Source organism: Gracilinanus agilis, chromosome 2 (assembly GCF_016433145.1).
Source record: "Gracilinanus agilis isolate LMUSP501 chromosome 2, AgileGrace, whole genome shotgun sequence".
NCBI classification, from domain to species: domain Eukaryota; kingdom Metazoa; phylum Chordata; class Mammalia; order Didelphimorphia; family Didelphidae; genus Gracilinanus; species Gracilinanus agilis.
This window is the reverse complement of record NC_058131.1, coordinates 141,484,880-141,501,065: the sequence shown is the minus strand read 5'-3', so window position 1 is coordinate 141,501,065 and position 16,186 is coordinate 141,484,880. Positions and strand designations below refer to the sequence as shown.

General features: G+C 37.0%; 1 protein-coding gene across 1 annotated transcript in view; it reads right to left on the bottom strand.

Annotated features, from left to right (window-relative positions):
• Positions 1 to 12,499: 12,499 nt before the first annotated feature.
• Positions 12,500 to 16,186, bottom strand: part of SLC24A3 (solute carrier family 24 member 3) — a 762,616-nt gene continuing 758,929 nt past the window's right edge. The window contains exons 16-17 of the mRNA XM_044660739.1: positions 13,654 to 13,719; positions 12,500 to 12,649 (exon numbers count right to left, since the gene is read on the bottom strand). Coding sequence (XP_044516674.1) covers positions 12,500 to 12,649; positions 13,654 to 13,719 — 216 coding nt within the window. The remainder of the gene's footprint in view (positions 12,650 to 13,653; positions 13,720 to 16,186) is intronic.

Genomic DNA, 16,186 nt, shown 5'->3' with positions numbered 1-16,186 from the left:
TTTCTTTCTCTCTCCTTTCTCTGTATCTCTTCCCACCCTCCTCCCCTTCTTCCTCTCTCTTTCCCTTTCCCATTTCTTTTCCCCTTTCTCCCCTCCTCTTCTCCACTCCCCAATTTTCTTCTTCCTCTGCCTTCCCCCTTCTCTTCTCTATCCTTTTTTTCTTAGTGGATGGGTGGGGAGAGGGAAAAAACCCAAATGCATGATAATTGAAACAAAATTGAAATTTACTTTTAAAAAAGAAGAAATGGGTGGGGTGCTCTTGAAGATTAGATGTGATTCTTTTCTGGGAGGACCATTAGGACATGGAATAGAGTTCCCTTGAGGTCATTATTTACTTCTGCTGGAGGTCTGCTTCATCAGATTTTAAGCTTTTCCTAAATGAGTGGCTAATTTTGTATTTCACTAAGAACCAGTTCTTTTCCTCTTTACTATGTCTTTTTTGATAATCTGTACTCTCTAATGACTGGTGATTGCAGTAATTTCAGTAATCATAGATATAACAAACTATAAATCACTGACTTCCTTAGGAAGACAGGCAAATACTGGTTTGTATCATCTTATGAGTGGGCTGGATATTTCAGGGGCTGACATAAAATATTTTTTCTGCTTTATGACTTTGTAAATATATGTGCTTCCTCTTACTCCCCCCACTCCCAATCACTAAAATAATCTGTAGGACTCTTCATATATTTATTCAGACAACTAATTCTCACTGATACCACCCAGCCTGTCACTGGAGAGAGGAGGGATAGTGAAAGTGTTCTGGGCTTGTCAGAGAAATGCTGACTGTCGAGCTTTTGGCAGGTCTAGCTGCAAAGCTGGGTGGAGAACTGTCTCCTCTCTCTCTCATCACATTGCATTCATTGCGTATCTTTTGAAGTGAAGTCTATGAGGAAACCAGCTTATGTTTAACCAGTGAAATTCCTGACCCAAATACAGAAATACCATCTAAGCAGCACTGTCAGTTGAGAGCAGGGCGTGTATGAGGAAGTGGGAAAGGACCTTGGAAAATATTAGGACAATTTTCTGACATTTGTTTTGAACCCCCAGAATTTAAACTTGGGATGCTAAACTGAGAAGAATTTTCTGTGTAAGACAAAAAGAGGTGACTTGGGCTTCAAGGAGACACTAAATAATATGATCACAGAACGAAAGGTAGCCCTGTGTAAGAGAAAAATACTCTTCTACCAACCATAGTTTGGCGGGGGGGTATCACTGATGTTCCAAGAGCTGCAAGGGACTTTATTCTTTATATTTTTATATTGGCAAGAGTGGCAAGAGCTAGGCAATTAGGGTTAAATGACTTGCCCTGGGTCACATAGCTAGGAAGTATCTGAGGTCAGGTTTGAACCCAGATCCTCATCAGTTCCAATTCTGGCACTCCATCCAGTATGCTACCTGCATCATTGATTCCAATTTTCTCATTTTCCATATGAGAAACTTAGATCTAGAGAAGTAAGTGCCTTGTTCTCAAATTCACCAAAGTAGTGTCTCAGACTGGAGTCATATCCTGATTCTCTAATTCCCAATTCAGCCCTCTTTCCACTGTCTATCAGAGCTCTACCTCAAGTGATATAGGAAGAAGTATGAGATAGGGAGGCAAATGAAAAGAACTAATTTGACTGGTTTCTTTCTGCTAGAATGTTCTCAAGGGCAAGGACCCTTTTGCTTTTTATTTTGTAAACATGGAGCCTAACAAAGTGAACATAGTTCTATATAACAGTTGTTGAATTGAGTTGACCTCAAGTTTTATAAGTTCATAGGATTTAGAACTGGGATGGACTTTAAAGGTCAGTTAATCTAATCAGATGAGGAAATAAAGGTCCAGAGAAAGGACCAAAATGCCCAAAGTGCCATAAGTAGTAAATGGCCCAGTGAGGACTCAAATAACAGTTCAGGTTTCAGGACCAGAGTGCTTCCTTCTACAAGATAAGTATTGTTAATATGTAACATATGTCCACTAGGATAATAATGCATTCGACTAGCTCATCCTATTTTACTTTCTGTAGTTCTACAAATACCAAAAAATATAAATATTTTAGTGCACATCTCTGTGTTTTTTTTTTATTTATGCCATGGATACAAATGCAAGCAAGATTATTCCTGAAACTTATAATTATGAGGAAGACACATGTAGAGGGAAACTTTGGGGTTGGGGGAGGATGATGTGCAAAGTATTATGGTATGGAGATGGCCAGGAAATAGTTTAGAGGTTTGGTTCTGGGCAAGGTGAAAACTCAGTTATCAGAAATGGGGGATCCAATACACTGTGGTACAATCGAGCATAATGGACTTCTCTACTAGCAGCAATGTAAGGATCCAGAGCAAGGTTGAGGGACTTATGAGAAAGAGAACTAGCCACATTCAGAGGAAGAACTGTGGGAGGAGAAAGACAGAAGAAAAACAACTGCTTGAACACATGGGTGATGGGGATATTTTTGGGGATGAAGACACTAAAACGATAACTCTAATCCAACTATCAATAATATGCAATTAAGTCTTGATCAACGATACATGTAAAACCCAGTGGAATTGTGTGTCGGCTAAGTGAGTTTAGGGGGGCTTGGGGGAGAGGGAAAGAACATGAAATATGTAACTAGGAGAAAATATTCAAAATAAAAATTAAAAAAATAAAAGAAAAAGAAATGGGGGATCCAGAGTACAGGGTCCAAAGTAGGGCAGGAGATGAGAATGAAGGCCAGTGCATAGGCAGCATGGTAAGGAGATGTCCAAAATAAATGAGGCATAAGAAGAACAGGATAGAAATGTTACTGGGCAATATAAAGACCAGTTAGGTATGGGGTAAGATTGGAATTCAATGTTTAGGAATAACAGAAAAATTGCCAGAGACAATCTTCTGTATACATATATACACATACACAGAGAACTTTTAAAAATACTGATATTCATTACTTTCTTATCAATAGATTCCCTTTCTTATTCTGTTGACTGTCAGCTATCATTGAACTTCAAGTTTTACAAACTTTAAACATGGGTAAGGTACTGTATTATAACTGACTATAAATTTCAATTTATCTCAGGCTCTAAAAATGAGAATTAAAAGCTGTGAGAGTTTGCAAGCTAATGTTAGATGCCCATTTTGGACCATAGTTGACTATATGATAATTGGATTTTTGGAATGGTGATGATAACAGCTTTGTTATCTAATATTAGGATACCAGTATACTAAAGTACAAGTATATATGTATTCTTCTCACCTTGGTTGGTCAAAAGCAGACAATTGATCCACCTCTGTTCTTTATAGTGAAAATTTTATGATCTATAAATTGGTATCCCCTTAAAGTAGTGATCAAATAGTATATTGGTTTATAGTGAAATTATCATGGTTCAAGACTGTTTTCTTTAGGAAAATTAACATATAAAGAGCTTCCTAGTGAACTGTCAATTTTCCACAATGCCCTCCTCTATCTGACACATTATTCAGTATAATTCTGTTGATAAATGGGTGAATTGTATCCTATAAGGCCAAAGAAAAAGCAGATTCAATCTTCAACTCTTAATCCCACCTTTGTCTTTTCAATAAATATTCCTGGAACTTAGAAACAAACTTTTAAAAGTTATCAGGCTCCTGTGAAGCCTTTTATTAAAAAATTTATTATTTATTAAAATTAAAAATTTATTAATTATTAAAAATTAAAAATTATTATTTATTAAAAAATCAAGGAAAATGTCTATGTGCTTGACCTTGCATCTTGATTCTAAGAACTCGATCCTGTCCTAGATCCTGGTCCATGAGTTGACACTATTCAGAAATGGAGGGACCCTCTTGAACATTTTTCATAGAGTAATAGTGACAGAAATATCCATACTTTTACAAAGGGGGAATGAATTAAGCCAATTATTTTTAAAAACAAGGAGTCTAGTTTTTGGCTTCTGAAACTTTAGTAATTTTCCCTGAGATTAATATAGGATAATAAAGTGTTTTTCCCTAAAGAGGATTGCCAAAAAGATAAGGACCAATAACAACAGTATTCTAAGTTTAGGTACACCGGGGAGTCTCAATTACATGTTGACCTCTGTCCTTTTATCTCTGTCCTCTTTATAATGCACTTAATCAAACATTTAATAGGTGAAACTGAGTCTCAAGGAGATAAAATTACTTGCCCAAGGCTACACAGTTAGTGGCAGATTAGAACCCTAATCTCTAGACTCCTATTCCTTTGCCACTTCTTTTCTACCATACGGTCCCCACTGAATGCCTGCATTCAAGGGCAGAGGAATCTTTTTATTGCTTCCATGCCTACCCAAATATAATGAACTAGTACATAAAATTGTCTCCCCTATTATCCCACACTGGGTAGTTGTTAAGTGAGCTATCCACCCCTGCCATCATGTCTAACTTTGTTTTCTTCATAGCATCAATAGCTATTATTCCTCGGTTGATTATCAGCACTCAGTAACAGCATTCTGTTTGGATCCCTTCAACCCAGAGCTTGAATAGAATCAGATCATCTTGAAAGACAGAAAAATCTGTGGAGGTGATAAAATGGAGGAGTATCGGCACAACCTTCAAAGAGGCATGTGATACTTGAAAAAATAAGGGAAGAGCAACATGTTGGATTTTGAAAATGGGGATAATTACTCTTCAGACCTGCTGAATCATAAGTAATAACTCTGAGAAGAACCTATAATATAATTGACATCAATTTCCCTGAGAATGCACAGGAGAAAACTAAATGCTGGCTCTAGGAGATAGTCTTGTCTAGGAAGTAGTGTATACAACAGTGAGTGGTGTGTTATAAGTTGCCTGTCAACCAGTGTTAAAATTTTTAAGGAATATAATTCCTTTTTGTAAAAAAAAAAAAAAAAAGTTAAAAATTTTGGTCAGTGTTACACTCCAATAAATTCTTTAAAAAACCCTACAAATTGTTTTAAAATTTTTATTTCCACTTCCATTCAAAGGCACATTAGGTACAAACTCTCCTTGTTGGATTCATATTATTTTTTTACTGATTTAAATTTCTCTATAGAATTTCTAGGAATGGGAATCTCTTATTACCTTTTATTCTTGCTTTTATTTCTTCCTGGAAGACTGCCATCATGAATGTCCAGGCAATAGGGAAACTGAGAGATTATTTAAAAGATTGCCTGTATCACTTTGGCCCACAGAAATTGAAATAACTCTTGTAGAAGTCAATTTTATGACGGCCAGCTTTTCAGGTTGGCAGTAATTTCCTGGGAGCAGATCTTTTCCCCAGGGAAAATGCCACTATTAAGGAAAAGGAAATTATCAGAGCATTTTAGGACCCGAAAGGACTTTTTAAGGATGAGCTAGTCTACCATCTTACCTTGAGGCAGAAGGACAGGCTGATAATATATTATATCCTGCTTTAAAAGATCTATGTTAAAAATCCTTTTATGATACATAGCATTAATGAATTAAAATTCATTTTTATTTCTACCTGACACAGAACAAATGGTAATATGGTTTACACCAATGTATCTCAACACTTTTCAGACCTCTCTATATAGTAGGTGAGGCTTTTTGGGCAGCATACTTGACTGGTACACATCTGAAATATGGGCAGATCACCTGTATGCAAAGTCCTCTCTTTCCCCACTTTCTGTTTGAAGAAATCCCTGTTGATTTTTCATCTGACTTGCTACAAGCCTTCTGAGCAGTTGGGTGTATATGTCTGGTGTGGAGGGCAGTACCAATGGCAAGACGAGCCTTGGGACTTTGTGAATCATTTTGATCATGAACACATGGCCACTCATATAAACCATTTATTTGGTCATGAAGTCCTAACATCCCTGCCAAACAGATTAACATAAAAATACCAATTCACATCAGAAAAATGCAAATGGTTCTGTCATATACATGAGAAAGTTGCTCAAGAAATTCTTCTTAGGATTAATCTGAATGCCTCATGCTATAGGTTAAGCCCAAATATTTTCCAAATTGAATTAAACTTCTTATAAGTCATTCCATTCTGTTCTTTTGTTTGAGGTTAATCTACTGCAATTTTGCCTTTTATATGCCATCTTCATACCCCCTTCTTTGAGGTCTTCCCCCCTTAACCTCCCCAATTTGAAGAGTATTCTAAACAAAATAATGGTAATTTAATATTTCATTGATTAAAGATTTGAATCATGAAGAATGGTTATATTTTCTTTTTCTCACAAGGGAATAATGCTCCAATTCACAGTAGAATAGAAGCTCCGTGGGGGCAGGGTCTGTATTTTGGTTTGGTTTTGTATACCCAGTGCCTGGCAGGTAGTGGCTATGTGAAAAAAAAAAAAGTTTGTTGGATTGGATTGGATTTGCAGGCCTCGATGAATATAGTAAGCTAGGAAAGATATAGACTAAATATCCATTTTCTTATGAGTCTATAGGTATATGATCTGCCTTAGGTAGAATTTGTTTTTATTGAAATGTGAAATAATTTTGATAAACAGGATAGTTTAATGTAAATAGAAAAGAGTATTTAACTTTTTTTTTTTTTTTAGCAACAAGAGAGGAATATTTCTGGTGCTTCAGCAATAAAATTATAGCTATGATGGAATTGATATCTTACCTGCTCAGAAACTGTAGGCTGATTAAATATTTCTGGAAACAAATCACAGTGAATATTTTCTTTCAAGTACATGGAAGCCTGGAGGAATATTCATGAGTATAAAATAATGGTTTGGTACTTAGCTTTTGAAAAACAGGCCTACCTTCATAAGCTATGGTTTTGAAATAAAACATCTGACATCTGTTCTCAAAAATAAAGCCATGATGAACCTGAGAATGCAGTTTGGTTTTTTCCTGTTTCAAAAGAAAATGATTAGCTCTGATGCCAAAAACTCATTCTCATGCAAACACACACTATCTTTTTAGTTATGAGCTCTAGGATTTCCTTTAAGAACCTGCCTAAAAAAATAAGCACAAGGATTCTATAGGTGCCCAAGACTCGTTTCATTTCATTGCATGATCTATATGCAATTCTATTGAAACAGAGTCACTGGGCTCTACCACACCCGGAAAACCAGATGATGTTTAACTACTTTCTTACCTAAGTTTGGAGGGGGAATTTACTAATCCAAAATTCCATTTCTAGTGAGTAGAAAAATACTTAACATACAAGCATAATTGTATGTACATATAGAAGTATAATTTTATGTATATGTTAATTGTTTATGAAAATCCAAATAGGGAAATACTGCCAGTTTATCCTCCTTTCAGATAGCAAACCCTATAAAAGAGATCATCCTTTCCTTAATCTCTTCCAAAAAAAGCAAGAAAAAATTGTAGCTCCACATAGCTCATAACCTCTGAAAATGTTTAATAGATTTAAGAAGACTTATTCTCATAGCATCAACATTGCATGTCCAAGAATAAGCAACTGGGAAGGATATAGTAGAATTTTATTGTCCTGACATCTTCTGAAAATTTTGCTAAATGGGGATTCATTATCATATACGTTGTAGTTTTATGTGTTTTCCCCTTTCCTCTGCTTTCACTAAAATGCCATGGGAGAGAATTTCCATGAATTTAGGAAATTGGGAAATAGGAAAAAATGTGCTTTTTTTGGTTACAACCTACAAGAAGAGGCAGGTTGGAGTAGTAGAGGGCTGGCTGGCTTTGCATCAAGAAGAGCTACATTCAAGTCTTGCCTCTGACTCAGAGTTGCTGTACTAGCAAGCGAGTTGTTTGACTTCTTAATGTCCTAGAAAACTACTTGCTAAGTTTGGGTTTAAGTTGCTGATCTGCATTGAGGGAGAAAGCTCCCACACTGGAAGTCCTCTGCTTTGATGAAATTACAGGTCCTGAACATACAAATCTTAGGAGAAAAGACTTTAAAATCTACCCTGTGATGTTGATTACATGATGCAGTACCCCTGGATGTCTAGAAATGACCAGTAGGACTGAGTGAGTTTTTAAAATTTTCATCCAGAGGTTTGGCATCTTAGGAGACACACTGTGCATGTATGAGCTGTTGTGTTAGAGAATCTAAGGGGAAATGAGAATCACAATTCCAGACCAGTGTTCAAAACACAACACTAATATGTCACATCCATTACAGAGTAGATATGATGAAATGAACAATTAATTAGACCTGCCCAATTCCTTTACATGAAAAGAGTGAGTAAATACATTTGGCACAGAGCAATATATTTGCTCCATACCCACCAAAATAATACCCAACTCACATTTCTTCATTTTAACTACCCGAAGGTTTTCATGAACAATTAAATAAAGGTATAAAACTACCCTTGATATAGTCACTGCAAAGTTGATAATACCCCTGTTTTATATACCAAAAACTGACTGAGATAGTATGTGTTACTACCTGCATAGTCTAAAATATTCAATTTTCTTTCAAATAAAAACAAAAAATGCTTCAAGATTTTTCTTAGACTACATGCTTAAAATATTTGTTGTTTAACATATACAAAACCACAAACCCAGAGCATGCATATTCATGGCCTTAAACTAGAGAGCTTAGAATACAAAGGCCAAGAAAAAATATCATTAAAAACATCCTTTACCCAACCACCCTCCACCCCCACATATTTTCTGTTGTAAATACAAAACCTGTATCTACAAAAAAGTGCACTATTTCTAAAAATGCAGGTACAGAGTTTTCCTTTGGTAGGGGCAAAAGCTATTTAATCCTTCGATCAACATTCTTCTATCACAGTTTTATAGTTCTTTTTCAGGGCCCAAATTCAACTGCCTATGTTTGTGACCATCCAAGGGGCTAGCTACTGGGTCCCACATTTGGTTTAGCAGCCTGGTTGAGAGGCGTTAAACCCAGAAGTTAAAGCATTGTGTTCTTCAGAAACAAGGGGCTAAATTTTGGGGTATTTTCTGTTCTCCGTTTAACTCTATGATTTTATCCAGAATTTGTTTAAAGGAAAAAAACAAGCTTTAGAACAGCAGGGTATATCTCTTCTCATCTACAATTACTGAATTGTTTCATTCGTGGCCATGGCTGTGGCTAAGATTCCCCAACAATTTTATCCTGGAAATTTTCTAAGATTTAGGAGTTTTATTTAAAAAGATTTCACCCCTGCCCGCTCCATATCCCCCAACAAATTCAGAAGATGACAAATAATAGCAGCAGACTGATATTGTGTAGCTAGTGAGATTTCTTATTGGATCACTCAGTCTGAATGTGAGAGGCTCACATTTTGGCTGCCATTTTTGTGGTCGATTTAAACAATTTTCTGGGGGGGGGTGTTCAATCATTTTTTCAGATGGGAAAATGAAACTTTTCATTTTTATTTTGTGTGACCAATGTTGGCATGAGAAATGTGGGAAATTGGGCATTCCCACTTAATTTTCCCGTTGAGTGACTTGGCATATGAATATTGTTTCTGATGGTTTCACAATGGCAGTAGACACATTTAGACAAAAACAAGCTCTATATTAAGCATCCCCCCTTAGGAGCAAAAGAACAACTTCTTCAAAGTGTAATAACCAATATACAGATTCATCTAATATAGTTTATTTAAGTACCAACCAGGAGACTTGGAACTGGAGGGCAGGGGTGTAATAGAGCTTTTCTCTAAGACTTTGAAATTTAGAGGGCACTTGTTCATAAGCTAGAAATAACTTAGTTTAGCACCTAATTAGCAAGATTAATTAGTTAAAAAAGGAGGTGAATAGGTGATGAGTTTCCTTTCTAAGAACGCAGAACCCCAGGAGAACTCATTCCCAGTCTTGTCCTGCCCTGCTTTCTCACCCATCCCCAGACTTCTTAGCAGCTGCTTCCTGGTACCTTTGGGTCCCTCCTCGTTCCTAACTGATTTTTTCTTTAAAAGTTGGTCTAACGGTATGCTCCATGCTGCTGCTTGCCTGTGGCAGAGAAAATGATAATTACAGCTCTGACAAACCTAAAGCATTTACATATATTTCTACAATTCACAAATGCTTCGATGATGTCCTTTATGGCAAGCTCTCAGAACGAAGGTAATCGGGATGACATTGGGATGGAATATTTCCTAAAATAAGCCACATATTGCTGCTGTGAGATAATGGCTATTTCACAGATATAGCTCTAAACAAGCCTGCTAGTCTGTCTAGAAGATGGATATCGGCAGACCAGTAAATCAAACCTTGTTAACTTTTTTCCCCCCACAACTATTTTTTTTTCCAATTGAGTTTCATTGAATTTTTGGTGAGGAACAGGTCACATATTGAAGTTGGCCCAGGAATTTATCCCAACCTCTTCAGAACCTAGGGAAATTATTCCTCTGGATCTACATTGGTTTCAAATATGGCTTTTTAAAAATGATGGTCTCAATGTCTTTTTTCCAAAAAACCAAACCAAGCCAAACAAAAATCCAAAGAACATTTTTAGGGAGATATTACCATGAATCATGTCACAATGAAACCCTGGCAGGATAAAATGAAATAGACTATTTGAACACAGTAAAAGTTCTACATCTTATTTCCACTTTGCATAGCCACATAAATGGATTGCAACGCTAAACATACTGCCTGTGTACAGTCGAGCTTAGACAGTAATGGGTACAAAATTCCTTTAAGATTTAAAGGTATCCAATCATCCATGCTGTTTGCATCTGCATTCTGCCATGGCCATCACCATCTTGTTTATTTAAGGTAGTCAGTTATATATGCATCTATTTCAGGGTAAATCCATCCAGAAGCCAGTTGCAGATGTGAATATCTGTGCATATGGTGACAGCTTTCTCTAGTTGGTACCAAACTAGTTAATGCCAAACAGACCCTGATCTGGATAGAAAGTAATGTGTTGTGCTTTATGAAGGCTAAAGACCAGCGTTTATTGTACACTATCTGTCCAAAGAAAACCAATCTCAAATAACCAAGTGCAAATGTGCAACACAGTCGATAAATGCATTAGCTCCGTGAACAGGTTTCCTGCTGCAATTAAAAATAAGTGGTTTCTATTTTTGTTTGTTTCGTATTTAAAAATAGGCCTTATACTCTCATTTACTAGTATTGGCCATTGTTTGTACCATAGACAAAGACATTCAACCAGTTGGTAATATGCGGGAACATTTCATATCTGAACAAACGTGTGAGGGGAAGGAGAGGGTGGGAGGAGAGAGGAGACCCTCCTGAAAGAATTAGAAGTGATCAGTGCTTAAAGTAAATACAAGAATCAGCATGGGGAAGGTCCACAGTTTCAATAAATACAAGTGTAACAAGCATAGGTGTTTCTCAACTTGGTGGAATTTTTCTGCATATTAATACAGTATCATACAAAATAGCAGGGCTATTAAGAGCAGTGATTGGCAAAAACTTTCACAATAACTTATGCTCATGAACGAGTCTTCATTGAACACATTCTGCATTTTAAAAGTGCCATCCCTCTGTTCCTCTCATCCTCCCTCGGACTCTCCAAGGAGAGGTGAGTCAGCTTGGCAGTGTTCTGTTGGGAAAGTTCACCCATTAATAATCTGGCTGGGTCCAGTGTACTCATTTCTGAGTGGCAAATTGCGACTTCATCGACAACGTCTGTGCAAAGTGCGCTTCTTTCTTTTCAAAGAAACCAGTGTCTCTAACTCATTTACAAAAAGCTGAAGCCTTTTGTTTCTATCCTGGTCACCCTGAATAGGACTCTAACAAGAGAAAATCGCAGTAACTTACAAGTTAGGAAGGAGAGCTCATGTCACAGACTGTACCTGGTACCTTGTGGATGGTATGAGCCAGTGCTCCCCTCAGCAAAGATTCAGGCAGGCTGGCAGGCTGGAACTATTGCTTGGAAAACTAGAAATATCTTAACAATAAATTGATGGCCACAATGGACACCAGAAAAGTGTTGTTGTCTTCCCTCCAATGTGCTTTCCTTTCTGTATTTCCTATAACACTTTAAGAGATGTCTAATTCCGAGTAAAAAGTCATTCTCTGGTGCCTCATCAACTCCTTTTAATAAACAGTAAAGCCACTCAGACTCCAAAGTACCTTGAGTTCAGTTCCCATAAAACACTGCACTTATGATCTTTCATTGCAATCCAAAACGCAGGAGGAAAAGATGTAAGAGAGGCTCTCTGGAAAAAGGGAAAAAAAAAGAACAAAACATCCCCAAACCCAGAATCCCATAATTATTCTCAGAAAAACACCCCATACAATCAATGTAGCCTCTTCTTCTCTATTTCACCCACAGTCTCAAGTCATAAATTAGATTAGTCTTCCATTAAATAACTTAAAAAAAAGAAGGAATTGGAGCAAGTTCTGTCTGGCTCAGTGCCAGGTAGCAGCCAGTGCTTCTAAAATCCCAGTCACTGTTCGGAGAGATAGAGACTGAAAAATCATATGAATGTGGAAAGTCTTCACATCGACATAGGAGTTTTCCCGATTGGGGGGGAATGGGGTGGAGGTTGGGTGTGGGAAAGAGGAGGAATGGAGGGGAGCCAGGGCTAACCAGAGAGGAGAACAGCGAGCAGGATAGACTGTACTTCACGGCCCTTCGGAAGCACCCCGTGCTCTTGGGGGGTGCCAGCCGTGTTGAGTATTGCACAGAAGAAAGAAGGAAGTGGCACCTCAGCCTTGCCAAGTGGATCAGTGCTCCCTGCACATGGGCAAGTTCACAAAGGTGAAAACGTTGAATTCAGTCATGATGGAGAAACACAAGAAGATGCCATATAGGAAAAGGCACACGAACCCCAGCTTCTTATCCAGCTTCCACTTGTTCATGTGGACACCAAATACCTGCAAACAGATACAGAACACTTTGGCTTTGGTATGGGGAAGGAATGGTGGCTGCTGAAGGACTCTAAATGACTTGTGTGGAATCAATGCAATCTACTTTGAAAATCTTCTATTAGATCATCAATGATAAGATGACCAATGACTTATAGATCAATAATAATAACCAAAGACTGAAATGACACTGTAAACTACATTCTCATTTATTACAACCAGAAAAAAAACCCCATGATTAATTTGGTATTGAAACAAGCAGAAAGTGTGAAAATTTTTATCTGAACTCTAGTTTTAGGCAACAAATTAATAAGAAAATTGCACAAATTTTTTTGAACTGAATATTTATTACATTTGATAAAAAATTAAATAGCAACTTCTGTGGACTTAGTGAAGTTCCAATATAGCTTTCTAACATTATGGTACCAATCACTGAAGTTTATAGCAATGATTTCAAGATCCTACAATATCCTGAAGTACCTTCTGAATCTTCAAAGGAAGCCTGAATTATTTTCACTCTCATTTTAGCATATTATGTTAAGCAATCAAAGGCATTCTAATTCTTTAAGAATTGGACATCTGTATATGTAATAGACAATTACTTTTAGTTAGACAGAATATTCTAATTGAAGTGTGCCACTTCCCAGCCTCTCTAGCATGTAGGAGTTTGCTAGATTAGATCTGGGTGGATGATTTGCCCATTTTTTTTTTTTTGATAAAGCTGTATGTGCCTGACATGAGACAAGACTGCTTCCCTCTGGGAGGCCTGGCTTTATTTCAGGCAAGAATAAAGGATTGCGAGTGGGTTGCCAGGGCCTACTTCCAGGAAGGAATGGAAGCTGGCAGGGTCTTGGATAAAGATTCCACCAAGTTACCATGAAGCACAAGACCATTAGGAAAATACTCTCAGCAGAAATCATCCAAACAAATACAGGCATGAAAGGGTCAATGGAAAAGATGAAGAGAAATAGTTCATAGAACTGAAAACACTAACTGGAAAGTTGTATACATACCGTGACAAAAACAGAGGCCAACAGCAAGCCAACAGAATAGATCAGTCCCCTGCTATTCAGTCGAATCTGTAAGGAAGGAATTTCAAACTGAATCATGGTTTTATAAAAGCCATTTTCCTTTTCCTTGGCATGGCATCAACTTTAGAATAGCACTGTCTGCAAGAATCTTCCTAAAACAAAGAAAATCAAATGGTCTTTATCCATCTCCCAACACCTTCTTGTTGGCAGCCTTGATAAGGAGAAGAGAGAAAGAGTAATAAAAATACTTAATTAATCAGAATCCTCTTCTGCATTCTATTTCAATGATTTCTTTTATATATTCCCTAGAGTGCTTAGCACAGTACTGGGCTCAGAATTAGATGCTCCAATAAATACCTTTTGGTTGGTTGATGTCTTGAATAATATTCAGTGATGTTCAGAAAGTGACTACAGAATGGAAAGGTGTTTAGTTGTCACAGAAGAGATTTAATTATGTATAATATGTTCTATTTATTAAACCAGCATAATGGTTACTTTAGAAAAATCTTCAACAGTGTTTTTGGCTAGCCCTCAGATAATTCAATAAATGTTAATAAGTTCTTGCTAAGTAAAAGGCAAAATAGAGGGGCTTGACCTTATCCTCAGGAAGATTAGACTCTCAAGTCCTTCCTCCTGACACACAGCAGTTGTGTGACTCCTAGTAACATCTCAGGACCTCACACACAATATTTTAGGACTAAAAGTTACAGATGAGTTATAGATCTATCTGTATGCCTGGAGGGAGTTTCCACACCAAGAGTTCTTCACTTTACTGGATTGATCTGGATTCTTCCTGATCCCAGATCCCCTTAAAAAATATACATGGCAGTATGCTAGGTGCTGGGGATACAAAGTTAAAATCAAAACTGTTTCTCTTTTCAGAGGATTTATAGTCTACAAGGGAAGAAAGGTATCCAGATAAATAAATAGAAGATTATACAAGGCAATTTCAAGAAAGAGAGAGCAGTAATAATTGTGGACATGAGGAAAATCCTCTTGTAGAAGGCAGAATCTGATTTATACTTTCTGAAGTTAGATCAAATCAAGTCAGCTAGCATTTATTTGTTGCCTGCTACGTACCAATCACTTTGCTAAGTGCTAAAGTTATAAAAAAGGCCCAAAAAAAGTTTGTTAATTTTTTAAAAAGTGTGTCCATGACAGATAAAATACTGGTAAAAGTAGTGATAAATCTAAAAGCCAGTCCGTGCACTTAAAAAACTCTCATTCTAATTGAGGAGATAACATGCAAATTATTATGTACCAACAAGATATATTCAGGATAAATTGGAGGATAATCGACAGAGGCACTAAGATTAAGGAGGATTGGGAAAGACTTTTTGCAGAAACTGGGACTTTTGCTGAGACTTGAAGGAAGTTGGAAGCAAAAATGAGGAGAGTCTTTTCTAGGTTTAGGAGACAGACAGTGAAAATACCTGGAGTTTGGAGATGAAATGTCTTGTGTGAAAAAGAGTAAGGAAGTCAGTATCACTTGATTGCTGAGTATTTGGAGAAGGGTGAGATGTAAGAAGACTGGAAAAGTAGGAAGGAGACAGTTGTGAAGGGTTTTAAAAGGCAAACAGGAGATTTTATTTTAATTTAATTTTAGGCTGGGGAGGTAATAGGGAGCCACTGGAGTTTATTGAATAGGGAACAGGGGAAATGATATGGTCAGACCTGCATTTTGGGAATATCGGTCTGACAGTTGAGTGGAGGAAGGTATTACAGGATTGCTTTGTCAGTGCAAGCTCAGTTCAGATTATGTAACATAATCCCTAAGTAGACCCAGTCAGCATAGTTTTAAGATTTTCTCCATCTTTGTTCAGCAGTATGTAAGTGGTGGTAAAGACAAAGAAGAGTGGGAATAATTTGGTTTGGCAGGACAAGTTCTTCAGTGGGAGAAAAGGGAAAGGGATTTGAGAGAAGAGAAAAGTGTAGAATTGGACTGGCTTGCCAAGGGGTCAAGATGGAGAAGAAGGGAAGAGAAGTGTAGTTAGTGTAGGGGTGAAGGCCTGGAAAAGAAATGATAGGTGAAGGGATTGGAGATTTCAGAGAGGATAAAGTCCAAATAGAGTTTGGACATTCTGGAGAGCAATATGGAACTATACTCAAAGGGCTATAAAACTATAAAAACTTCCTTTGGAAGATCCCTTTGACTAGGTCTGTATTCCCAAAAGATAATAAAAAAAAAGGAAAAGGACCTATATGGACAAAAATATTTTTTAGCAGCTCTTTTTGTGGTAGCATCAGGGGCTGTCCATCAACTGAGTGATAGCTTAAGTTATTATATATATATATATATATATATATGTCATAGATATATAATTATATATATGTGCTGAAATACTATTGTGCTATAAGAAATGACAATCAGGAATGTTTCATAAAAACTTGGAAAAATCTTACATGAACTGATTCAAAGTGAAATGAGCAGAACTAGAACAAGATTCACAGTAAGAACAATATTTTACAATGATCAACTGTAAATGACTTAGGTATTCTTAGCCATGACAGTTCT